This window comes from Ranitomeya variabilis, chromosome 1 (genome assembly GCF_051348905.1).
Source record: "Ranitomeya variabilis isolate aRanVar5 chromosome 1, aRanVar5.hap1, whole genome shotgun sequence".
Taxonomy (NCBI): Eukaryota; Metazoa; Chordata; class Amphibia; order Anura; family Dendrobatidae; genus Ranitomeya; species Ranitomeya variabilis.
Window position 1 is genome coordinate 661,185,771 of NC_135232.1, and position 26,881 is coordinate 661,212,651.

The 26,881-nt window shown below is 44.2% G+C and overlaps 1 protein-coding gene across 1 annotated transcript in view; it reads left to right on the forward strand.

The window, feature by feature from the left end:
• The first annotated feature begins 7,509 nt into the window (after positions 1 to 7,509).
• SUSD6 (sushi domain containing 6) overlaps positions 7,510 to 26,881 on the forward strand; it is a 56,128-nt gene continuing 36,756 nt past the window's right edge. Inside the window, exons 1-2 of the mRNA XM_077263332.1 lie at positions 7,510 to 7,668; positions 17,076 to 17,233. Coding sequence (XP_077119447.1) covers positions 17,128 to 17,233 — 106 coding nt within the window. The 5' untranslated portion in view covers positions 7,510 to 7,668; positions 17,076 to 17,127. The remainder of the gene's footprint in view (positions 7,669 to 17,075; positions 17,234 to 26,881) is intronic.

Here is a 26,881-nt window from a genome sequence, read left to right on the forward strand (position 1 = left end):
TGGAGCATCATGTGTGGCCATTATACACTATGGAGCATCATGTGTGGCCACTATACAGTATTGAGCATCATTTGTGGCCATTATATAGTATTGGGAACTGTGTGTGGCCATTATACAGTATGGAGCATCATGTGTGGTGGCCATTATTGTTGTGAATTCCGCTCTTGGGCTCCCTCCGGTGGTTGTAAGTGGCATTTTTGCGAGTTCTGCTCTTGGGCTCCCTCCGGTGGTTTTAAGTGGTACTGCTGCTCCTTGGAATTAGCAGTCTGCAGCTGCTTCCACTGATTGTCTTTCTGGCTCGGCTATTTAACCTGGTTCTATCTTTCAGCCTGTGCCAGTTGTTCAATGGTTCCTGGTTGGATTCACATCTCTGCTTGGATTTCCATGATATTCTGACCAGTTCAGCAAAGATAAGTCCTTGCCTTGTTCTTTTGCAGTCCACTTTTTGTGGACTTAATCGTTCTGCACTTTCTATGTTTTTTCTAGTCCAGCTTGTCAGTATGGATTATTTCAGTTAAGCTGGAAGCTCTGGGAAGCAGATTTACCCTCCACACCTTTAGTCAGGTGTGGAGATTTTTGTAATTTTGTAACCTCTGTGGTGGATTTTTCTAGTTTTTAATACTGACCGCACAGTATTCTGTCCTGTTCTATATATCTAGCGAGAGTGGCCTCCTTTGCTACATCCTGGTTTCATTCTGCGTATGTCATTTCCCTCTCCACTCACAGTCAATATTTGTGGGGGGCTGTCTATCCTTTGGGGATTTTCTCTGAGGCAAGATAGCTTTCCTGTTTCTATCTTTAGGGGTAGTTAGTCCTCCGGCTGTGACGAGGTGTCTAGGGAGTGACAGGAACATCCCACGGCTACTTCTAGTGTGTGTTAAGCTCAGGAATTGCGGTCAGTACAGGTACCACCTCCTCCAGAGCACGTCCCATGTTGCTCCTAAACCACCAGGTCATAACAGTACAACTGGCCAAAAATGAATTAAATGCATCTCAAAAGAAGGAAAAAAAAGTTCTGAGCCATTTTTTTTCTGCAGTCTGTTTGGTCTTTTTTTTTTTCCTCTTAATCTCTGGGTGGTTCAGGATTTTGGCGCTAGCATGGATGTTCAGGGTTTGTTTTCTCGTGTGGATCAACTTGCTGCAAGAGTACAGAGTATCCAAGATTATGTTGTCCAGACTCCGGCTTTAGAGCCTAAAATTCCTACTCCTGATGTGTTTTTTGGGGATAGATCCAAGTTTTTGAACTTTAAAAATAACTGCAAATTGTTTTTTGCTTTGAAACCCCATTCCTCTGGTGATCCCATTCAGCAGGTTAAAATTGTCATCTCTCTGCTGCGTGGTGACCCTCAGGACTGGGCATTCTCCCTTGAATCAGGGGATCCGGCATTGCTTAATGTAGACGCATTTTTTCTAGCGCTCGGATTATTGTATGACGAACCTAATTCTGTGGATCATGCAGAAAAAATCTTGTTGGCCCTATGTCAGGGTCATGAAGCGGCAGAGTTATACTGCCAGAAATTTAGAAAATGGTCTGTGCTCACTAAATGGAATGAGGATGCTCTGGCAGCAATTTTCAGAAAGGGTCTTTCTGAAGTCCTTAAAGATGTTATGGTGGGGTTTCCCACGCCTGCTGGTTTGAGCGAATCTATGTCTCTAGCCATTCAGATTGATCGGCGCCTGCGCGAGCGCAAAGTTGTGCACCATATGGCAGTGTCCTCTGAGCGGAGTCCTGAGCCTATGCAATGTGATAGGATTTTGACTAGAGCAGAACGGCAGGGATTCAGACGTCAGAATAGGCTGTGTTTTTACTGTGGTGATTCTGCTCATGTTATTTTTGATTGCCCTAAGCGTACTAAGAGGGTAGCTAGGTCTGTTACCATCAGTACTGTACAGCCTAAATTTCTCTTATCTGTGACCCTGATTTGCTCATTATCGTCCTTTTCTGTCATGGCATTTGTGGATTCAGGCGCTGCCCTGAACTTGATGGACTTGGAATTCGCCAGGCGCTGTGGTTTTTCCTTGCAGCCTTTGCAGAGTCCTATTCATTTGAGGGGCATTAATGCTACACCGTTGGCCAAGAATAAACCTCAGTATTGGACTCAGCTGACCATGTGCATGGCTCCAGCACATCAAGAAGATTGCCATTTTCTGGTGTTGCATAACTTGCATGATGTTGTTGTACTGGGTTTTCCATGGTTACAGGAACATAATCCGGTGCTGGATTGGAAATCTATGTCTGTGACTAGTTGGGGTTGTCAAGGGGTACATAGTGACGTTCCTTTGATGTCAATTTCCTCTTCCCCCTCTTCTGAAGTCCCTGAGTTTTTGTCGGATTTCCAGGATGTATTTGATGAGCCCAAGTCCAGTTCCCTTCCTCCACATAGGGACTGTGATTGTGCTATTAACTTGATTCCTGGCTGTAAGTTCCCTAAGGGCCAACTTTTCAATTTGTCTGTGCCAGAGCATGCCGCCATGCGGAGTTATGTCAAGGAGTCTTTGGAGAAGGGGCATATTCGTCCGTCTTCGTCACCATTGGGAGCGGGATTCTTTTTTGTTGCCAAGAAGGATGGCTCCTTGAGACCCTGTATTGATTATCGCCTCTTGAATAAGATCACGGTCAAATTCCAATACCCTTTACCTTTGCTTTCTGATTTGTTTGCTCGGATTAAGGGGGCTAGTTGGTTTACTAAGATTGACCTTCGAGGGGCATATAATCTTGTTCGTATTAAACAGGGTGACGAATGGAAAACTGCATTTAATACGCCCGAAGGCCATTTTGAATACCTTGTGATGCCTTTCGGGCTTTCTAATGTTCCTTCTGTATTTCAGTCCTTCATGCATGATATTTTCCGCAATTATCTTGATAAATTCATGATTGTGTATTTGGATGATATTTTGATTTTTTCCAATGATTGGGAGTCTCATGTGTTATGGTTCCAATGGCAGGGAACCTCAAAGATTACAGCAAAATCTGCAAAACATAAATACCAGCTCATAGGGAAGTGGTAACTAGGCTGACCATATACCTGATCCTAGCGCAAACACTAACAGCAGCCGGGGAACGTGCCTACGTTGATCCTAGACGTCTCATGCCAGCCGGAGAACTAACTACCCCTATCAGGGAAAATAAGACCTCTCTTGCCTCCAGAGAAAAGACCCCAAAGTAATACAAGCCCCCAACAAATAATAACGGTGAGGTAAGAAGAAAAGACAAACGTAAGAATGAACTAGATTTAGCAAAGAGAGGCCCACTGACTAATAGCAGAATATAGTAAGAAGACTTATATGGTCAGCATAAAACCCTGCAAAATATCCACGCTGAATATCCAAGAACCCCCAAACCGACTGACGGTGTGGGGGGAGAATATCAGCCCCCCCTAGAGCTTCCAGCGATAACAGGAATCACATTTTGTACAAGCTGGACAAAAAATATGAACAATGCAAAAGATCAAGAGTACGAAAGCAGGACTTAGCTTATCTTGCAAAGAACCAGGACCTGAAGACAGGAGCAAACAGAAGTGAACTGATTACAACGATGCCAGGCACTGGACTGAGAATCCAGGAAGATTAAATAGCAATACCCCAGGCCTAACGAAGCAGGTGAGCACCAACCTGGTAAAAGACAATCCAAGTGCCAAATCACTAGTGACCACAAGAGGGAGCCAAGAAGTATAGTTCACAACACTCATGTGAAGCAGGTCAGGATGGTATTCCAGATTCTTCGTGATAATGTTTTATTTGTGAAGGGGTCTAAGTGCCTATTTGGAGTTCAGAAGGTCTCTTTTTTGGGTTTTATTTTTTCTCCCTCGTCTATAGAAATGGATCCTGTTAAGGTCCAAGCCATTCATGACTGGATTCAACCCACATCGGTGAAGAGCCTTCAGAAATTTTTGGGCTTTGCTAATTTTTATCGCCGTTTCATTGCCAACTTTTCCAGTGTGGTTAAATCCCTGACCGATTTGACGAAGAAAGGCGTTGATGTGACGAATTGGTCCTCTGCGGCTGTAGAGGCCTTTCAGGAGCTTAAACGCCAATTTACTTCTGCCCCTGTGTTGCGTCAGCCGGATGTTTCTCTTCCTTTTCAGGTTGAGGTTGACGCTTCTGAGATTGGGGCAGGGGCCGTTTTGTCTCAGAGGAATTCTGATGGTTCTTTGATGAAACCGTGTGCTTTTTTTTCCAGAAAGTTTTCACCTGCGGAGCGCAATTATGACGTTGGCAATCGGGAGTTGTTGGCTATGAAGTGGGCATTTGAGGAGTGGCGACATTGGCTTGAGGGAGCCAAGCACCGCGTTGTGGTCTTGACCGATCATAAGAATCTGATTTACCTCGAGTCGGCCAAGCGGCTGAACCCTAGACAGGCTCGATGGTCCCTGTTTTTCTCCCGTTTTGATTTTGTGGTCTCGTATCTTCCGGGATCTAAGAATGTTAAGGCTGATGCCCTCTCTAGGAGTTTTTTGCCTGATTCTCCTGGAGTTCTTGAGCCGGTTAGCATTCTTAAAGAAGGGGTGATTCTTTCTGCCATCTCCCCTGATTTACGGCGGGTACTTCAGGAATTTCAGGCTGATAAACCTGACCGCTGTCCAGTGGGGAAGTTGTTTGTTCCTGATAGATGGACTAGTAAGGTAATTTCTGAGGTTCATTGTTCAGTGTTGGCTGGTCATCCTGGGATTTTTGGTACCAGAGATTTGGTTGCTAGGTCCTTTTGGTGGCCTTCCTTGTCGCGGGATGTGCGTTCTTTTGTGCAGTCCTGTGGGACCGGGCCAAGCCTTGCTGTTCCCGCGCTAGTGGGTTGCTTTTGCCTTTGCCGGTCCCTGAGAGGCCCTGGACGCACATTTCCATGGATTTTATTTCGGATCTTCCTGTTTCCCAGAAGATGTCTGTTATCTGGGTGGTTTGTGACCGGTTCTCCAAAATGGTCCATTTGGTGCCTTTGCCTAAGTTGCCTTCCTCCTCTGATTTGGTTATATTGTTTTTTTCAGCATGTGGTTCGTTTGCATGGCATTCCGGAAAATATTGTGTCTGACAGAGGTTCCCAGTTTGTTTCTAGGTTTTGGCGGGCCTTTTGTGCTAGGATGGGCATTGATTTGTCTTTTTCTTCGGCGTTTCATCCTCAGACAAATGGCCAAACTGAGCGAACTAATCAGACCTTGGAAACCTATTTGAGATGCTTTGTGTCTGCTGATCAGGATGATTGGGTGGCTTTCTTGCCGTTGGCCGAGTTTGCCCTTAATAATCAGGCTAGTTCGGCTACGTTGGTTTCGCCTTTCTTTTGTAATTTTGGTTTTCATCCTCGTTTTTTCTTCGGGGCAGGTTGAGCCTTCTGATTGTCCTGGTGTGGATTCTGTGGTGGACAGGTTGCAGCAGATTTGGACTCATGTGGTAGACAATTTGACGTCTCAGGAAAAGGCTCAACGTTTTGCTAACCGCCGTCGGTGTGTTGGTCCCCGGCTTCGGGTGGGGGATTTAGTCTGGTTATCTTCTCGTCATATTCCTATGAAGGTTTCTTCCCCTAAGTTCAAGCCTCGGTTTATTGGTCCTTATAAGATTTCTGAGACTTATCAATCCGGTGTCTTTTCGTTTGGCCCTTCCAGCCTCTTTTGCCATCCATAATGTTTTCCATAGATCTTTGTTGCGGAGATATGTGGTGCCCGTTGTTCCCTCGGTTGATCCTCCTGCCCCGGTGTTGGTTGAGGGGGAGTTGGAGTATGTGGTTGAGAAGATTTTGGATTCTCGTTTTTCGAGGCGGAGGCTTCAGTATCTTGTCAAGTGGAAGGGTTATGGCCAGGAGGATAATTCTTGGGTTGTTGCCTTCGATGTTCACGCCGCCGATTTGGTTCGTGCTTTTCACTTGGCTCGCCCTGATCGGCCGGGAGGCTCTGGTGTGGGTTCGGTGTCCCCTCCTCAAGGGGGGGGGTACTGTTGTGAATTCCGCTCTTGGGCTCCCTCCGGTGGTTGTAAGTGGCACTTTTGTGAGTTCTGCTCTTGGGCTCCCTCCTGTGGTTTTAAGTGGTACTGCTGCTCCTTGGAATTAGCAGTCTGCAGCTGCTTCCACTGATTGTCTTTCTGGCTCGGCTATTTAACCTGGTTCTATCTTTCAGCCTGTGCCAGTTGTTCAATGGTTCCTGGTTGGATTCACATCTCTGCTTGGATTTCCCTGATATTCTGACCAGTTCAGCAAAGATAAGTCCTTGCCTTGTTCTTTTGCAGTCCACTTTTTGTGGACTTAATCGTTCTGCACTTTCTGTTTTTTCTAGTCCAGCTTGTCAGTATGGATTATTTCAGTTAAGCTGGAAGCTCTGGGAAGCAGATTTACCCTCCACACCTTTAGTCAGGTGTGGAGATTTTTGTAAACTCTGTGGTGGATTTTTCTAGTTTTTAATACTGACCGCACAGTATTCTGTCCTGTTCTATCTATCTAGCGAGAGTGGCCTCCTTTGCTACATCCTGGTTTCATTCTGCGTATGTCATTTCCCTCTCCACTCACAGTCAATATTTGTGGGGGGCTGTCTAACCTTTGGGGATTTTCTCTGAGGCAAGATAGCTTTCCTGTTTCTATCTTTAGGGGTAGTTAGTCCTCCGGCTGTGACGAGGTGTCTAGGGAGTGACAGGAACATCCCACGGCTACTTCTAGTGTGTGTGTTAAGCTCAGGAATTGCGGTCAGTACAGGTACCACCTCCTCCAGAGCACGTCCCATGTTGAGCATCATGTGCGGTCATTATACAGTATGGAGCATCATGTGTGGCCGTTATACAGTATGGAGCATCATGTGTGGCCATTATACAGTATGGAGCACTGTGGCCATATTTTTTTGTTTCTAATTATTGTATATAAAACAGTGTGATCAGCAGTGCTAAATGGTTGTGGTTGGGATGTGGATATGGGTGTGACTAGTTGTGAAATGGGTGTGGTCAGAGGCGTGGCCTAAAATTTGCCGCAAACTTTATACCTCCTTCCCTTCTTCAAAAGTTGGGAGGTATGGTACCGCATTTGCCAGATCATGGCAAGTGCCGCAAATCCCATAGGGAATGAATGAGGCTGAACGCAGTGTTGCCGTAAGTGATCCGTTACGCGGCAGATGCAGAAATACTGCCCGATCTGCTGCAAAAGGCGACTTTCACATCAGCGATTCTTGCCAAAGTCACTGCCGATAGTGTCATACTCACCAAAGGGGGAGGCAGCACTAAAAGTGCCTAGGGCAGCAGAAACTCTAAATATGGCCCTGGGGACAGTGGTCAGAATTGTAAAAATTGGCCTGTCATTAAGGGGTTAAAGTGACTTTTATTAAAAATCTGAATGGCAAAGTAACAGGGAGAAACCACCGGGCACTGAGGAAAAAAATGACGCTCCAGGTACACTGTAGCATAGACAGGAGAGGAATGGTACCGTCCGCACCGAGCTGTGCATGTATCACGTGACGGCTTTAGTGCACGTGACTGTACGTCAACCCAGCTTTCTCCAGGACCCGCCCAGCGACCGCCACAGAGGAGGACGCGGCCGCTATACTGTGGGGACACAATAACCCAACCAGGGGGAGGAGCGCAGACGAGAGCCCCGCCCAGGCAGACGTCACTTCCGGAAGTAGAACAAGACGGAACAGCTACGGAGGGACTGAGATACCGAAACGGGGCGACACTGTGACACCGAGGCCGAGGAGCAGGGAGCAGCCGGTGAGTGCGGAGCCTGGCCGTTATACACGGAGGACCGGCGAGAAAGACTGTGACCCGGAAGCGGCTGCAGTGTGTCCAGTGTATTGTGTGCTGTAAGCTATGTGTGTAATTATATATGATGTGTATATAGTGTGTGATTATATAGTGTATGCTGTGTCTGTAGTGTGCTGTGTGTGTAATTATATAGTGTGTGTGTATATATATATAGGTTGTGTGCATATAGTGTGTGTGTGTGCGCGCGTGCTGTATTTTTAGTGTGCGCTGTGTGTATATATGTGTGTGTGTGTGTGTGTGTATATATATATATATATATATATATATATATGTGTGTATGTGCTGTGTGTATATATATTTCTGAATGTTCAGAAATATATTTAGACTGCGCATGCTGTACATATAGCATATAGTGTGTGTGGATGCACTCTGTGTATATAGTGCACACTGTGTGTGTGTGTATATATAGTTGGAGTCAGTCAGAAGTGATGCACTCGTAAATGGTGGTGCTCTGAAGGAATATGAAGTAGTAATAGGAGTATGCTAACCTTCAGCACTCAAATAAGTGAGGTTCAGTTTTGTTTGGAAAAAGTTGCAGTGTGATTCACAGCCAACTTTTTGGGAAATTACAGAAAATAAATCCAACGTTTCTGCAACATTGCCTTTGTCAAGGATATCTGTAAATGAGCCAGTCGGCAGGAACCCGGTGCTTCAGTGCTGTGGTGTGACCTCACTCATCGCACTGGTGGAATTAATGATGCTATATAACCTAGTAAAATATATATTTGTGTGTACACGGGCGGCACTATAGACTATAAGTATACAGAGTGTCGTTAATAAGAGCCTGTAGTCCCGAGCATACGTAGGACAGATGTAAGACACGCGTGGTACTGCTCTGTAGTGCTGAACATGCGTATGGCAGACGTGATACCGCTCTGTAGTGCTGAACATGCGTATGGCAGATGTGATACCGCTCTGACGTGATGCCGGCCTGTAGTGCTGAACATGTGTAGGACAGGCGTGATGCCGGCCTGTAGTGCTGAACATGCGTATGGCAGACGTGATACCTCCCTGTAGTGCTGAACATGTGTAGGACAGGCGTGATACCGGCCTGTAGTGCTGAACATGTGTAGGACAGGCGTGATGCCGGCCTGTAGTGCTGAACATGCGTAGGACAGACATGATGCCGGCCTGTAGTGCTGAACATGCGTATGGCAGACGTGATACCGGCCTGTAGTGCTGAACATGCGTAGGACAGGCGTGATGCCGGCCTGTAGTGCTGAACATGCGTAGGACAGGCGTGATGCCGGCCTGTAGTGCTGAACATGCGTAGGACAGGCGTGATGCCGGCCTGTAGTGCTGAACATGCGTAGGACAGGCGTGATGCCGGCCTGTAGTGCTGAACATGCGTAGGACAGGCGTGATGCCGGCCTGTAGTGCTGAACATGCGTAGGACAGGCGTGATGCCGGCCTGTAGTGCTGAACATGTGTAGGACAGGCGTGATGCCGGCCTGTAGTACTGAACATGCGTATGGCAGACGTGATACCTCCCTGTAGTGCTGAACATGTGTAGGACAGGCGTGATACCGGCCTGTAGTGCTGAACATGCGTAGGACAGACATGATGCCGGCCTGTAGTGCTGAACATGCGTATGGCAGACGTGATACCGGCCTGTAGTGCTGAACATGCGTAGGACAGGCGTGATGCCGGCCTGTAGTGCTGGACATGCGTAGGACAGGCGTGATGCCGGCCTGTAGTGCTGAACATGCGTAGGACAGGCGTGATGCCGGCCTGTAGTGCTGAACATGCGTAGGACAGGCGTGATGCCGGCCTGTAGTGCTGAACATGTGTAGGACAGGCGTGATGCCGGCCTGTAGTGCTGAACATGCGTAGGACAGACGTGATGCCGGCCTGTAGTGCTGAACATGCATAGCAAACGTGATACCGGCCTGTAGTGCTGAACATGCGTAGGAGAGGGGTGATTCCGGCCTGCAGTTCTGAACATGTGTAGTGCTGAACATGCATAGCAAACGTGATACCAGCATGTAGTGCTGAACATGCGTAGGAGAGGGGTGATTCCGGCCTGTAGTGCTGAACATGTGTAGGACAGGCGTGATAACGACCTGTAGCGCTTATCATACATATAGCAAACGTGATACTGGCCTGTAGTGCTGAACATGCGTAGGACAGGCGTGATAACGACCTGTAGCGCTTAGCATACATATAGCAAACGTGATACTGGCCTGTAGTGCTGAACATGCGTAGGACAGGCGTGATAACGACCTGTAGCGCTTAGCATACATATAGCAAACGTGATACTGGCCTGTAGTGCTGAACATGCGTAGGACAGGCGTGATAACGACCTGTAGCGCTTAGCATACATATAGCAAACGTGATACTGGCCTGTAGTGCTGAACATGCGTAGGACAGGCGTGATAACGACCTGTAGCGCTTAGCATACATATAGCAAACGTGATACCAGCATGTAGTGCTGAACATGCGTAGGAGAGGGGTGATTCCGGCCTGTAGTGCTGAACATGTGTAGGACAGGCGTGATAACGACCTGTAGCGCTTAGCATACATATAGCAGACGTGATACCAGCATGTAGTGCTGAACATGCGTAGGACAGGCGTGATGCCGACCTGTAGTGCTGAACATGCGTAGGACAGGCGTGATGCCGACCTGTAGTGCTGAACATGCGTAGGACAGGCGTGATAACGACCTGTAGCGCTTAGTATACATATAGCAAACGTGATACTGGCCTGTAGTGCTGAGTATACATACTTCTGTTTCCTCCCACACTCCAAAGATATACTGATAGGGAATTTAGATTGTGAGCCCCATCGGGCACAGTGATGGTAATGTGTGTAAAGTGCTGCAGGATTAATGCTGCTATATGAGTGTGTAAAATAGACTACCATGCATAATAGTCTATAGTGCTTTGCAGGTAGTGTATTATTGGCTACAGTGCCTGTGTAGTGGTCCTGTAGGCTGTCACCTACTGATCTTCATTGCTATATCTCCTGGCCGTGGTCTGTACTTTGACCTGTAATGTCTATGATTGGGATCGTGTAGTAATGTTGGGTGCTGTAGTCCTTACACGCTGTGGCCTGTGCACATGACTTGTACATATGTCTTTATTCCCTGTAATGTTCGCTGACGCAGAAGTGCTGGTTATGTCTTCCCTTCATGCAGTTTAGTTATTTGTACTCATTTTCTGGAAGAGGCGGTGACTGCTCCGTCCATTGTTGAACCTGTGATCTTAACTTTAAAGGGATAGTCTCAAAGGACAAACCAGACTTGTTTTTGGTCAGTGTTGAAGTTTTTTTACCACCAATTTTCCATCAATTGCGCTTGACTGCAAAATAAAAAAAAAGCGAACAGCACACAGCTGTCGTCGCCGTGCAGTCCAACATTTTTGTGGACACATAAACTTGAAAGGGTCATTTTGATCTGTGACTTGGACCAAAGATGAATGTATCATTCTTTTTTCGTAGATCATTGATGCACTAAAAATGCGCGAAAACAGCCACAAGCTATAATGTGTTTATGTGGTATATGTTAAAGTTTGATGTGGTAAAAACAGATGTGTGAATGAGGCTTTATGGAAAGTTTGATAATGGCAGTATGTTAGAAAATTGCTTTACCGGTAGTAAGGGTATGTGCACACGTATTCTTGGCCACTGCGGATTTTTCCGCAGCAGATTTGATAAATCTGCAGGGCAAAAATGCTGCGTTTTTGTTGCAGATTTATCACAGATTTACCGTGGTTTTCACTGCGGTTTTCCATAGGGGCAGCTGTAAAACTGCTGTGGAATCCGCAGAAAGAAGCGACATGCTGCGGAATGTAAACCGCTGCGTTTCCGCGCGTTTTTTTCCGCAGCATGTGCACAGCGTTTTTGGTTTCCCATAGGTTTACATTGTACTGTAAACTCATGGGAAACTGCCGTGGATCCGCAGCAAAATCCACATCGTGTGCACATACCCTAACAGGGATAAGCTACCCATCTACATAGAAGAGTAAAACTATAACTTGACCGCCATACTTCATATTTGGGATACAGATGCCCCTATGATTTTCTCTTGCATGTTACCCATACTGGCAAATCTTAGACTCTTATTGATTCCCATGAAGCTGTGGATCTCCGGAGAAAAGCACTGCTCTGGATTCAGCTCCTGACATTATACCAGTGCCTCCTGATGATGGCACCGTCCCCATTATCACATCCTGGGAATTTGGATAGGGGTGGGTTACACATCCATCCTTTTTACTGCCCTCCCACCCCTTTTGGCTTCAGTAAAATAATTAGCCTATATGAGATGCAATAAAGCTGCTTGAAGTTTTATGGGCCCTGCTTTGCCCTGTGTTGTATCAGTGCAATCATTTCCTCTGTTAACAAGGAAGCCTCCACAGCCATGTTGTACTTTATGTGCAGAGATCAGGGTGGTGCCAGCGAAACCAAACTGTTTTTAGTCCATTCTTTGAGAACATTTTGTCCGGCATTTCAAAGTGGAAATGTACACAGATCCAAAATGACTTGTTTTAATAGCAATGACAAACTATATCAGAACTGTTCCTATAGATGTGGAAACATTCTCAAATTAGCTGTCTGTAGCAGGGGGTTGGTAAGATTATATTGCTTTTACAACCAAACGTTACACTTGACTTCCTTATTTCATGTTGTACGGCAGGAAGCCGTAAGAAAAGTTGCTTCATGTAGGATAAGGGAGTATTTGTGTGTGTGACATTGATAGGGGGCATGAGAACACAATGCAGGAAGTTGGCTGGAGTGAAAATGAAATGAAAGCGGCTTATGTGTAGGGAACAATGGGCAACTTATTAGAGAAGGATGTTGAGGAGAATGTGAGTGGTTTGCATTGGTCACAAACATGGCAGCTGCCTGTCAGGGCTAGTTATAACATTGGAAAGAAGGCACTGGTAGCGACCTACTGAGTGCGTCTAGTCCGGTCATAGATCCCAATCATGCGGGCTCATCTACGTGTTTTCCAGAGGTTGGTCATAGCTCCCTATAGGTTGCTGGAAGCTGACCTCTATAAGAGGGATGAAAAAATAGTGATGACCACTACAAAATTGTCCCCAGTGACCATGTGCTGCCTGCAAGGCTGGCTAACAGTAATGAAAGATAAGATCCGGTACTCCTCAGCGGTTCAATGCTCATCCAGTCACCGCTGTTCTGTTTCCATATTGACAGACGGGAAATGCCCACTGAGCCAAGCAATGGTGAGTGGCGGGTCACTGCTGCGCCCAGTGATCGGCCAAGCAGGTAGTTTCAGTGTGAGTGCCAGGATGGGACCAGCTGGAGGAGCAAGGAAGGCGGCACAATTTATTTTATTACTTTAAAAAATAGATATATTTTCCTGGAAAACACTTTTTAACCTCTCCTGTCTACAAAGCTTAGGATGTTGTTTAACTAGACAGCAGACCATAATATTTGGCAAACCAAAACTGTACAACATGTGGGCATTGGTAGTGCTTACTGCACCAGGCGAATGAATAGACCAAGTGTATAAACTCATTGCACTCAGGAGAACCCTCACTGGGGGGCATGTTCTTTGGCACCCCTCCGCAGAGAGATGTAGATTACAATTTGTGGCATTCGTCACAATTCTTGGCATTTGACGTGACATTGATTGGATAAATGCAGCTTGACAGTGACTCATTTTTCCCCTTGTTCTTGAAAAAAGCGTCCAGAGTTCTGTCTGAATTTCATTCCCAGATATTTGAAGCTTTGTATTTATTATCTTTTTTTCTTTTCTGTCCTATTTATATATATATATAAAAAAACTCCCTAAAAGGAAACAAAGTTTCTGAAACTCGGAGCTCTGGCTAGTTTCTGGAGAGCGATGAAGAAATCTGTTTTGTGGGAAGAGCCTGAGCTCCCGGAAGCTCCTGTTTGTGTATATACTGTGGAATTGCAGGCGGAAGGACGATCTGCTGGTCCTATTAACCCCTATTTGTGCATCTGGTGTTACTGACGATAATTCGATTTATCGGAGAAATGTTCGCAGTAGCTGTTCATCTGATGTCTCGCAATTCTGGAACAAAGTCAAATTGCCTGCCACAGGATCCAGCCAAGCCTATAGCATTGTCCTTACTAATTGGTGAATAAAGTGTGACAGCAGCAGTGTATCCTGAGACACAGGCTTCATTATAAGCTTTTGGTTTTTTTTCCTTGGAGGTGAAGTATAGGAAAAGGGAGGCATTCACTGTAATAGCTGCCATTAGTGGTAATTGCTCAGTATTCTTGTGATGGAATTATATGGAAAGAAGTTGCATTTAAGGACTTAATAAGAGAACATTTCAGCAGATTTAGGATATGATGCAACTTGCATCTAGATGTAAAGGCACAACTATAACTCATCTTTAATTGCTCTCTATTAAGGAAAAATTGCAAGTGACACGTTGGATTTTTTGTGTGATTGTCACAGGTGACTTACAAGTTTTTTTTCTTCTTTGGGAACAATTAAAGTTCCAGTTTTTACAGCAATTTATGTACACCCTCATTTTGGTGTGTAAGCCCAATTTGATGTAAGAAGGCAAACCTTACCCTTTTGTCTCCTGTTTTGACTGTTCGTATATATATATATATATATATATATATATATATATATATATATATATATATATATATATTTATTATTCAATTTGCCCGATGCTTGTATTCAGATATTTCCGGGGACCCTCCTGAATATACTGCATATATAGACGGATTGTATCTCTTGCATTTTAGCTTATGGCGGTTTGTCAGCAGAGAGCAGGTGACGGTCTTACTTATAATAGGCGGCATGTTGAAACTTGGTCTCTGAACTGATTGCAGGGATTTCTCCATTGTGGGGGTGGGTTGTTTCAGCCATACAGCAGGTTTTGAGATATTAAGAAAAAAAGTTAGGTACTCAAGGGATCCGACTAGCTATATAGAAAGAAGCCAAATACTAAAAAAAACTTCCTTTAGGCCTCATTCAGGCAGTAGTAATTTTTCAGGTAAAAAAACGGATTGAGTGTTTTGGATCAAAATTCAATCAGGTGTTTTTTGTTTGCAGTGCGGTCTGCTAGAAACAGACTTAAATAGCACCTTAAACTTTAATGAGTGCACGTTCTATTAGTGAAAACTATTGATTTCAGAGGCCTTAGTCACTGCTGCATAACGTTCATTGGGCTTTGGGCCTGTGTTGTTTGGCTTATGGGGGTTTTGGTTGCATGTTGAATATTGGGTCTGTATATTGTACACATTTATGCACATCTCTTTGTTGTATAACTTTTATACTGTCATACATATCATGTATTTTTTTTTTATCATTGTATTTAACTTTGGAGTCATCTGTGATTTGAGATGTTGTAATAAGGATATTTTTATTTATTTGGAACCAATACTTTTAAGAAGAAAAAACTACTTCCCTGCTAATGAAATAGTTATGTATGGACTGTTGATAACAAGCACCGTTTGGTTTAGACTAGGACTACAATGCCAACTTTGGCTGCGACAGTCGTTATGCAACCGAAGTTCTGTGTGTCGCTGCTACTTAAGTGCTATAGACGTGAATATGGCTGGGTCGCAAAACACCTACATTACTGCGACAAGCAATTCGCAAAAAAAACGCTGGATCTGACTTTAAAAAATTTTTTTAAACTTTTTTTTTACTACGATTGTGTAGGTGTCATAATAATAATAATAATAATAAATTTTTATTTATATGGCGCCAACATATTCCGCAGCGCTTTACAACTTATAGAGGGGACTTGTACAGACAATAGACATTACAGCATAACAGAATTCACAGTTCAAAACAGATACCAGGAGGAATGAGGGCCCTGCTCGCAAGCTTACAAACTATCAGGAAAAGGGGAGACACGAGAGGTGGATGGTAACAATTGCTTTAGTTATTTGGACCAGCCATAGTGTAAGGCTCGGGTGTTCATGTAAAGCTGCATGAACCAGTTAACTGCCTAAGTATGTAGCAGTACAGACACAGAGTGCTATTAACTGCATAAAGTGTATGAGAACACGATGCAAGGAACCTGATTGTGTTTTTGTTTTTTTTTCTATTTTTAATAGGCAACACAGGGATAGTTAGGCTAATGCATTGAGGCGGTATGCCAGTCTGAACAAATGCGTTTTTAGGGCACGCTTAAAACTGTGGGGATTGGGGATTAATCGTATTAACCTAGGTAGTGCATTCCAAAGAATCGGCGCAGCACGTGTAAAGTCTTGGAGACGGGAGTGGGAGGTTCTGATTATTGAGGATGCTAACCGGAGGTCATTAGTGGAGCGGAGGGCACGGGTAGGGTGGTAGACTGAGACCAGAGAGGAGATGTAGGGTGGTGCTGAGCCATGGAGTGCTTTGTGGATGAGGGTAGTAGTTTTGTACTGGATTCTGGAGTGGATGGGTAGCCAGTGTAATGACTGGCACAAGGTAGAGGCATCGGTGTAACGGTTGGTGAGGAATATGATCCTGGCAGCAGCATTCAGGACAGATTGGAGCGGGGAGAGTTTGGTAAGAGGGAGGCCGATTAGTAGAGAGTTACAATAGTCCAGACGGGAATGAATAATACAAACTCATTAATGTCTATAGCAGCTGAACTTCGACTGCATGACAGCTGTTGCAGTCAAAGTCACGGTAAGGCCAAGTTCCCACAATGAGTATTTGGTGAGTTTCTTATGCTTATGAAAAAAATGTAAGTAACCTACTTTTACTTACTGGGTGCAGAAAATCTTCAACCAACATCCATAAAGTCACTAAAAATTCAACATGAGAACGTAGCCTTATGCCAGGGCTGTCAATCAAAGTAAAGTGGAGTTAGAGGGAAAACTTGTGGAAAGGTGCAATTAACTCTTTAGCCACACCAAGGGTGGCAGCTGGACAGGTTGTGGACGGGAGGTATGTGTCCCTGAGGTGCCAAGCCTCGGTGATGTAGGATCCGAGGAAGCAGGCTCCCTGAGAGCATGGCTGACATCTAATTAAGAATCCGTCAGTGAGCTCGTTCTAACCTTCAAACTGGAAAATTTGCTACTGTTTTTAGCTGTCTTTCTGAGCACATCTCAGCTGATTTATGAGCACAGACTTCATTAAAGTGGTTTGTCCACTACTAGGGCAACCCCTTCAGGATCTGAATGTTTGGCGGCGAAACCAAATTACAGACATGATTATCTAACCCAAAATACATGTACGGTATTTAAGTAGTAAAAAAGTCCCCAAAAGCGGCCAACCTCTTTCAGATAAGGATATGACAGCATGTCTTCTATTGGGACAGTTGGTGTAATCTCTCAATAGCAGCAGCTAGTAACGGTGGTTTAGCTGTATTATGCATATTAGGCCACAGTGAACTTCTTTTTACATTTTTTTTCCAACTTGCATTTGTTGAGTAAGCAACACTTCTTTTCTCTTTCTCTAGACCAGGTGCTGGTGACCTGTCCTCTGGCTTACAGATTGGCTGAGTCAGTAAAATGTGGCCCAGAATCCCGGGACAAACCCATTGGTGTGAAGCTTGGTGCTCTAGAAGTGGAATATTAGTCCTGCTGCTATCCTGTCTGCCATGTAGCCTCAGCTCAGGTAAGGACGCCATCACTCCTGTAAAATCCATTCACAGCCAGTCATTACAGAGGGAGAGGAATTCACATATAGTAAAGAGAAAGCCAGCTCACCTAGTACTTGAAGTCCAGCTTGCACGGAACCAGGTGGTTCCACACCAGATAATATACTCAAGGAAAAAAAAGTTGTGGACAGAGCGATCAGTAATAGATTTAGTGCACAATGGGGTACTCTGCGGCACAATTTTTGTTTACATAGGACAACGTACTGCTGAGAGCTTCAATCTTCCAACAGACCGGTTCAGGCCACAAATGAGCATTTAGCTTTGTCGTCGGGCGATTGGCAGCCTGTTTAGATGATTGTTGTGCTAGGAATGTTTGTTCACAATAATGGTGCAGTGTAAGGTTTTGTGCCCATGTTAAGGATTTGCAGCAGAAATTTCTGCATCCCTTGGCAGGAAAAATGCTGCGTTAAATAGGCACCTTGTTGTTGAAGATTTTTCTCCACTCATTAGTATGGGTGAAATGTGCAGCAAAAACGCTGAACGAACTGACCGCGTCTGCACGTCAAAAATAAGCAATATGTGCATAAAACTTCAGGAATTTCATTCACTTTGCTGGCATCAGATCAGATATGTCTGCGCATTTATGCAGCGTCAAAAACACAGCTGCCAGATGTTACAGCATAGGGGATGGGATTTGTAGAAATCTAATGTGCGTCTGTGCATCTGCGGATAACCTGCAGACGCTGACGTGTCGTGGGTTTACGAGCCACAGCATGTCAATTTCTCTTGCGGAGACACAGAAATTTCAACAATAGATTTGGATGCAGTAAATCTGCACGGTTCAGTGAACACTTGCGGATTAACTGCATGATTAGAACGCAGCGTTTTGGACCCAGCGAAAATACACTGCGTCCAAAGCGCTGCTAGTTACTGATCGTGGGTCAGACTTTATGACAAATCTGCGCAGGAAAAAAACGCGACAAAACTACAACATGTGCGTTCTATGATCAGATTATGGTTTGTCTCATCCACAGGCTTGAATTTAACCATAGTTTTGGAGATGGTTTTCCAGATCTGTGCACAGTTTAGCAGTCAGAGCTATAATGTTCATGTTGGGATCACTTTATTCTTGCTTTAGTGGCAAATCGCTTCCATTGATTAGCATATTGTCAGACAGAATTCTGTTGTGCTCCCACCCCCCAAATCTTTCAAACAAACCCCATATAACCAGGGCATGTACAGGATGGTCTGATAAGTCACCTATGGGCTTAGGAGCAATTAAATGGCTCGAATAGTTCCTGAATAAAGCTGGTCTATAAAATCTCAATATGTATGCTATGAGGAAGCGGTCAGGTCACACAATAGGTAGCCTCATTGTTGGTGCAGCTTTGGCTACCGCAATTATCTTTTTGGCAGTGGTGTGTCCCGATTGCATATATGGAGAGCTGTGATTGCTGGATCTAACATCTTAAAGAAAATGAGGATGTTCCCTGACTTAAGGGGAGCCTGGCAGGTTCATGCAGCCCAAACTACGGGCAAACTGACTCTAACTAACATGGCTGTTGCAGTGTGTTTTAAGCCCCATTCACACATCAGTAGTTTGCATCAGTTTTTTGTGTGCCAAAACCAGGAGTGGAACTTGCAGAGAAAAACTATAAAGGAAAGATTGACACTTGTGCTGTGTTTTGGAGACACTCCTGGCGTGGCCTTGCAAAATACTGATGTGTTCCTTTTTACGTTGTAAGCTGATATCATGTTTTCATGTAATAAATCAATCTTAATGTCTCATCTATCTGTAAAATTACAGATAGATGAGATAATTATCCCTAGATGAAGTTCTTAATCCTCACATAGCAAATATGTGTCCTATAAAGTACATGATCCTAGAAGGTTAAAAGCAGGAAAAGCTTCATCATGGAAATAATTTTTAGTTTCATAAGTCAGTAGTCCACATGAAGATAAGCAACTTTGTACTATATCTTATCAGAATTTATTTTTTCTTCCGTCCCCTGAATTGATTTTTTAACTCCGTTTGTCTGTAGTCAGTAAAGGCAAATGTTCACTTTATTGAGAGAGTTTGTGCTCATAACATTCTATGGAGGGTGGGGAGGAGGAGCAAGAGGCAGATACGTGTTCTCCTAAAACCACACTTGCAGTTCTCCATAGAACTTTAGGAGCACCAGCTGTTATCTTCTATATCAGTAATGGGGAAGACAGATTTTACCCGTGAATTGTGAATGAAAGATCAGTCCAGGCTGCGATAGAAGCAGAGTTTTCTGATTAAGATAGATTACAAAGATTCTTTATTTTCACAAGTACCATTTGATTTATGAAAAAAATAAAATAAAATGGCGGTCGCTCTTAAAGGATTTTGCCTTCATAAGGGGTCACGGTCATCAGACTGTCAACTTGGGTGAAGCCAGTAACTGCACAGTTCTATATTGGTAGCAAATATATAGAAGGGGGAAGGTTTGGTTTCGAATAGAATGTCAGACCCAGCTCTGCACTGACGGTACATCGTGCACTACATGTACTAGTACAACTGGTGTGGTTATAGCACTTGTAAGGTGTGTCGTGGATATGCTTTCGGCAGGTTAAACCAGTTACTCGACATCAGGGAGAATATTGTCATTGTTTTGACCTTGAACAGCGACGTTACATTGTTATAATTGTATTATTCTTCCTTCTTTTATGATTTGCTCACTGCTCCAATTTGATATTGGACTAGTGACACATAATGTGCTGTATTAACTATTGTCTTAAAGTGGCGTCCCATCTCGTAGATTTATGGCATATTGAAGTAATATACGATAAGTTGATAATAGATGCCGCTCCCCCTCCCCCATCAGCCCCTGGTATGCGATACGGGCAGTGGAGAAGTGGTCATCACTGCCATTCAGTTATATGGGATTTCTGACCAACTTGCCCACTAACGGCAACACACAATGACGCCTCCGCTCTGCCAATAGATGCGAGTCCCAACAACAGGACCCCCATCTATTATACATTTGTGGCACATATTCGGATATATCTGTACAAGATTCCTTCCTCCTCAGGGCCCATAGTTGTGGTCAGCAGTGACTATGTCTGTGGGTCATGAGACCGACCATGGTTTGAGTGCAGTACCTTGCTGCTACGAGAGGAGGACAAAAGGCAATATAGTCAATATTTATGAACATGTATGGTTGTATGTACAGGCAAAATGTAGTGCTGCCACATTTATAGCCATGTGCCTCACCCACAACATCACACATGGTAGCTGCATAATATATTAGGCTTTGAGTATATGGAAAAGATTAGGACTTCTGCTCATTCCTGTGTGATTGTTTCCTGTGGGGTCATTTTCCTTCCTTGCGTTGCGTATTACTGTCCGTACATGTTGCAGTGATTCTTCCTAGCTGTGTCACGTTGAAATATAATACACCAGGGTCATAGCGTGCACTGGTGACCCCCGAGGCAGTGCAGACCCCTAGCCATCTGTCTGCAGGGAGCACAAGCATCTTGTGTGTTTGAGGATTAGTATGCAATTCTAATACATTAGCATTTCAATAACCGTGAGAGCCAGGGTCACTTACAGATAAATGGGAATGAAAGCCATAACCCATTTTACCACCACCCTTCTCTTATTTGTATAGGCAGAGCTCTACCCGGACACATGTCAGCAGGCTTTTTGCAGACAATCTGTGCAATCATTTTTTTTGCTTATAAAATAAAGCTTCTGTAGGACAGATTTGTTTTTTTGTGAGGTCATGCCTTGTGCTAGGCTTCTGTGGTCTCTGCCTAACAAAAAGACCACAGCTGTCAGTTATATCCAATACTCACAATCCATCCAACTATCCACATTAGAAAGTGTTCATGCTGCCCAATAGAGCTGTACAGAGGACCGATAATATGTCTTCAGTCGTCACAGTAAAGCTGCACAAACATCATCATTTTTTTCCATAAAATTAGAAATATTTCTATTATATTATAGTATTATAATTTTTTTATAACCTGATTGATTTTTTTTCTTGTTGTTTTTAGATTTTTTTTTTTCCCCCAAGGTCAAATTTGAAAGTAATCAAACCTCAAAAACTAAACTTTTGTTTTTTCACAATTTTTCGTTAGTAAATTATTCCCTATACCCAAAAGCAAATTTAAACTACTGGTGGTCGGCTACATGCAAGCCATTAGACTGTCAATTTATGGCCTGTTTAGACAGGCTGATGCGTGTCCTATAAACATGTGATTGTTGTGTTCCTGTAGAGCATCAGGTTATCGGCAGCTCATCACCTGTTTACATTAGACAATGTGCTGCTGATATAATGATCTTTAAGCCCACTTAAGAATTAATGCACCTGACGAATGAGTATTTTGCTTGTTTGTTGGATGATTAGTGGCCTCTGTAGACAAGCCAATAATTGGGAATTAACGTTCCAACGTATGCTTGTTTCCAGATAAGTGACCTGTTTAAATGGGCCTTAACCCCTTTCTGACATATGACGTACTATCCCGTGGAGGTGGGGTGGGCCCGTATGACCACCGACGGGATAGTACGTCATACGCGATCGGCTGCGCTCACGGGGGGAGCGCGGCTGATCGTGGCCGGGTGTCAGCTGCATATCGCAGCTGACATCCGGCACTATGTGCCAGGAGCGGTCACGGACCGCCCCCGGCACATTAACCCCCGGTGCCGGCGGTATAGGGAAGCATCGCGAAGGGGGTGGGCTCCCTGCGGGCTTCCCTGAGACCCCCGGAGCAACGTGATGTGATCGCGTTGCTCCGAGGGTCCCCTACCTCCTTCCTCGCTGCAGGTCCCGGATCCAAGATGGCCGCGGCATCCGGGTCCTGCAGGGAGGGAGGTGGCTTACCGAGTGCCTGCTCAGAGCAGGCGCTGGTAAGCCTGCAGTGCTGTGAGGCAGATCGGTGATCTGACAGAGTGCTGTGCAAACTGTCAGATCACCGATCTGTAATGTCCCTCCCTGGGACAAAGTAAAAAAGTAAAAAAAAAAATTTTCCACATGTGTAAAAAAAAAAAAAAAAAAAAAAAAAATATATATAAATATTATTCCCATAAATACATTTCTTTATCTAAATAAAAAAAAAACAATAAGAGTACACATGTTTAGTATCGCCGCGTCCGTAACGACCCAACCTATAAAACTGCCCCACTAGTTAACTCCTTCAGTAAACACCGTAAGGAAAAAAAAAAAAACCGAGGCAAAAAACAACGCTTTATTACCATACCGCGGAACAAAAAGTGGAATAACACGCGATCAAAAAGACAGATATAAATAACCATGGTACCGCTGAAAACGTCATCTTGTCCCGCAAAAAACAAGCCGCCATACAGCATCATCAGCGAAAAAATAAAAAAGTTATAGTCCTGAGAATAAAGCGATACCAAAATAATTATTTTTTCTATAAAATAGTTTTTATCGTATAAAAGCGCCAAAACATAAAAAAAGATATAAATAAGATATCGCTGTAATCATACTGACCCGACGAATAAAACTGCTTTATCAATTTTACCAAACGCGGAACGGTATAAACGCCTCCCCCAAAAGAAATTCATGAATAGCTGTTTTTTGATCATTCTGCCTCACAAAAATCGGAATAAAAGGCGATCAAAAAATGTCACATGCCCAAAAATGTTACCAATAAAAACGTCAACTCGTCCCGCAAAAAACAAGACCTCACGTGACTCTGTGGACTCAAATATGGAAAAATTATAGCTCTCAAAATGTGGTAACGCAAAAAATATTTTTTGCAATAAAAAGCGTCTTTCAGTGTGTGACGGCTGCCAATCATAAAAATCCGCTAAATAACCCGCTATAAAAGTAAATCAAACCCCCCTTCATCACCCCCTTAGTTAGGAAAAATAAAAAAATGTATTTTCCCATTAGGGCTAGGGTTAGGGCTAGGGTTGGGGCTAGGGTTGGGGCTAGGGTTAGGGCTAGGGTTAGGGCTAGGGTTATTGCTAGGGTTGGGGCTAGGGTTAGGGCTAGGGTTAGGGCTAGGGTTAGGGCTAGGGTTATTGCTAGGGTTAGGGCTAGGGTTATTGCTAGGGTTAGGGCTAGGGTTAAGGCTCCAGTTAGGGTTGGGGCTAAAGTTAGGGTTAGGGTTTGGATTACATTTACGGTTGGGAATAGGGTTGGGTGTGTCTGGGTTAGAGGTGTGGTTAGGGTTACTGTTGGGATTAGGGTTAGGGGTGTGTTTGGATTAGGGTATCAGTTATAATTGGGGGGTTTCCACTGTTTAGGCACATCAAGGGCTCTCCAAACGGGACATGGCATCCGATCTCAATTCCAGCCAATTCTGCGTTGAAAAAGTAAAACAGTGCTCCTTCCCTTCTGAGCTCTCCCTGTGCAAACAGGGGTTTACCCCAACATATGGGGTATCGGCGTACTCAGGACAAATTGGACAACATCTTTTGGGGTCCAATTTCTCCTGTTACCCTTGGGAAAATACAAAACTGGGGGCTAAAAAATAAGTTTTGTGAAAAAAAAAAAAAAAAAAATTATTTTCACGGTTCTGCGTTATAAACTGTAGTGAAACACTTGGGGGTTCAAAGTTCTCACAACACATCTAGATAAGTTCCTTGGGAGGTCTAGTTTCCAATATGGGGTCACTTGTGGGGGGTTTGTACTGTTTGGGTACATCAGGGGCTCTGCAAATGCAACGTGACGCCTGCAGACCAATCCATTTAAAGGGAACCTGTCACCACGTTTTTGGAAGATGGGATAAAAATAGCGTTAAATAGGGGCAGAGGTGGGCGTTACATTAGTGTGTGTGTTATGCGTTTATTACCCACCTAAGTTGCCGAAATAACTTTGCAAAGTCTCCGTTTTCGCCTGTCAATCAGGCTGGTCAGGTCACATGGGCGTGGTGTCTTCACCCAGATTTGGCGTAGTTTTCCGTTGGTGGCGTAGTGGTGTGCGCATGCCCAAAGTCCGGAATCCTCTTCCAGGGGATTTAAAATAGCGCGGTGTTCGTTATTGCATTGGTGATCGGTGGGCGCGGCCATCTTCCTTTGGCCGCGCGTGCGCAGAAGCGGCGCTCTGCTGGCCGCGGCTTCAGGAAAATGGCCGCGGGATGCCGCGCGTGCGCAGATGGATATCGCGGCGGCCATTTTCCTGAAGCCGCGGCCAGCAGAGCGCCGCTTCTGCGCACGCGCGGCCAAAGGAAGATGGCCGCGCCCACCGATCACCAATGCAATAACGAACACCGCGCTCTTTTAAATCCCCTGGAAGAGGATTCCGGACTTTGGGCATGCGCACACCACTACGCCACCAACGGAAAACTACGCCAAATCTGGGGGAAGACAACGCCCATGCGACCTGACCAGCCTGATTGACAGGCGAAAACGGAGACTTTGCAAAGTTATTTCGGCAACTTAGGTGGGTAATAAACGCATAACACACACACTAATGTAACGCCCACCTCTGCCCCTATTTAACGCTATTTTTATCCCATCTTCCAAAAACGTGGTGACAGGTTCCCTTTAAGTCTGCATTCCAAATGGCGCTCCTTCCCTTCCGAGCTCTGTCATGCGCCCAAACAGTGGTTCCCCCCCACATATGGGGTATCAGCGTACTCAGGACAAATTGGACAACAACTTTTGGGGTCCAATTTATCCTGATACCCTTGTGAAAATACAAAACTGGGGGCTAAAAAATCATTTTTGTGAAAAAAAAACTGAATTTTTATTTTCACGGCTCTGCGTTATAAACTGTAGTGAAACACTTGGGGGTTCAAAGCTCTCAAAACACATCTAGATAAGTTCCTTAGGGGGTCTACTTTCCAAAATGGTGTCACTTGTGGGGGTTTTTAATGTTTAGGCACATCAGGGGCTCTCCAAACACAACATGGCGTCCCATCTTAATTCCAGTCAATTTTGCATTGAAAAGTCAAATGGCGCTCCATTCCTTCCGAGCTCTGCCATGCGCCCAAACAGTGGTTTACCCCCACATATGGAGTATCGGCATACTCAGGACAAATTGTACAACAACTTTTGGGGTCCATTTTCTCCTGTTACCCTTGGTAAAATAAAACAAATTGGAGCTGAAATAAATTGTGTGAAAAAAAGTTAAATGTTCATTTTTATTTAAACATTCCAAAAATTCCTGTGAAACACCTGAAGGGTTAATAAACTTCTTGAAAGTGGTTTTGAGTACCTTGAGGGGTGCAGTTTTTAGAATGGTGTCACACTTGGTTATTTTCTATCATATAGACCCCTCAAAATGACTTCAAATGAGATGTGGTCCCTAAAAAAAAAAAATGGTGTTGTAAAAATGAGAAATTTCTGGTCAACTTTTAACCCTTAACTTCCTAACAAAAAAAAATTTTGGTTCCAAAATTGTGCTGATGTAAAGTAGACATGTGGGAAATGTTACTTATTAAGTATTTTGCTTGACATATGTCTGTGATTTAAGGGCATAAAAATTCAAAGTTGGAAAATTGCGAAATTTTCAAAATTTTCGCCAAATATTCGTTTTTTTCACAAATAAACGCAAGTTATATCGAAGAAATTTTACCACTATCATGAAGTACAATATGTCACGAGAAAACAATGTCAGAATCGCCAAGATCCGTTGAAGCGTTCCAGAGTTATAACCTCATAAAGAGACAGTGGTCAGAATTGTAAAAATTGGCCTGGTCATTAACGTGCAAACCACCCTTGGGGGTGAAGGGGTTAAAGGCTTATTCCCCCCCAAAAGGTTATGTCTTACCCATGGGGTAGAGGATAGCTTGCTTTTTGCTGAAGGTACAGCTGCTGGGAACCCCAGCTATCCTGAGAATGATATTCTGCAGCCCTCTCCTGAATGGAGCACAGGTGTGCATGCTTGTTCTCCGCCCCATGAGACAGCGTAACTTGCCATAAATGCAATATAGGGTCCTTCAGTATCTGTTGGAGGGCTAACATAAGAATCCAACTAGTTACGTTTTTTTTTTTTTTTTTTTCCCCTGTTCTTTTAATATTAATCTCATACTGTTTTTAAAAGCAAATTATTTGCATATTGTAGTGAGTAGGGAAGGGCAGTATGTCCATATACTCTGGCAACAGATGGGCTGGTGTTGTCATCTGTGCATCATACCGCAATGATAATGAGCCAGGCCGGCTACTCGAAAGCTGTGCCGGAGATCCCAGAAGACAAGAGATTTGCGGGCCTTGCAGCCAGAGACTACTGAACTGGCCAATGGTACCAAGTGTTGTCAGTCGGTTCGCCCTTTTCTATCAGTGACAGCTAACCTTAATACCTGCTTGTCAGAATGCTTTGATCGCATTTTGCCAGATTTGTTTAGAAAATTGTGAACCTAGTTTTTGAAAATTCAAAAATTCAAGTATGTGAAGCTGTAATATCCAAGTCAAGAGATGCTACTGTATCCTTCTGGATATTATTAAACCAAGATTTACTTTCATACCTTGTGAGAACCTCAATTTACCTGAATGAGCATATTTTTTTTCAGTGACCTATTAATGTTTCTGTAAGCCCTGTCAAGATAACAGGTCTGTTGAGGAAATTTCTGTCGTATATGAATAATCTCACGGCTGATCGCACAGCCACCATGATCTCATCTACTATATAATTGTCTAAGGGTCACTTCCGTCCTTCTGTCTTTCTGTCACGGATATTCATTGGTCGCGGCCTCTGTCTGTCATGGAATCCAAGTCACTGATTGGT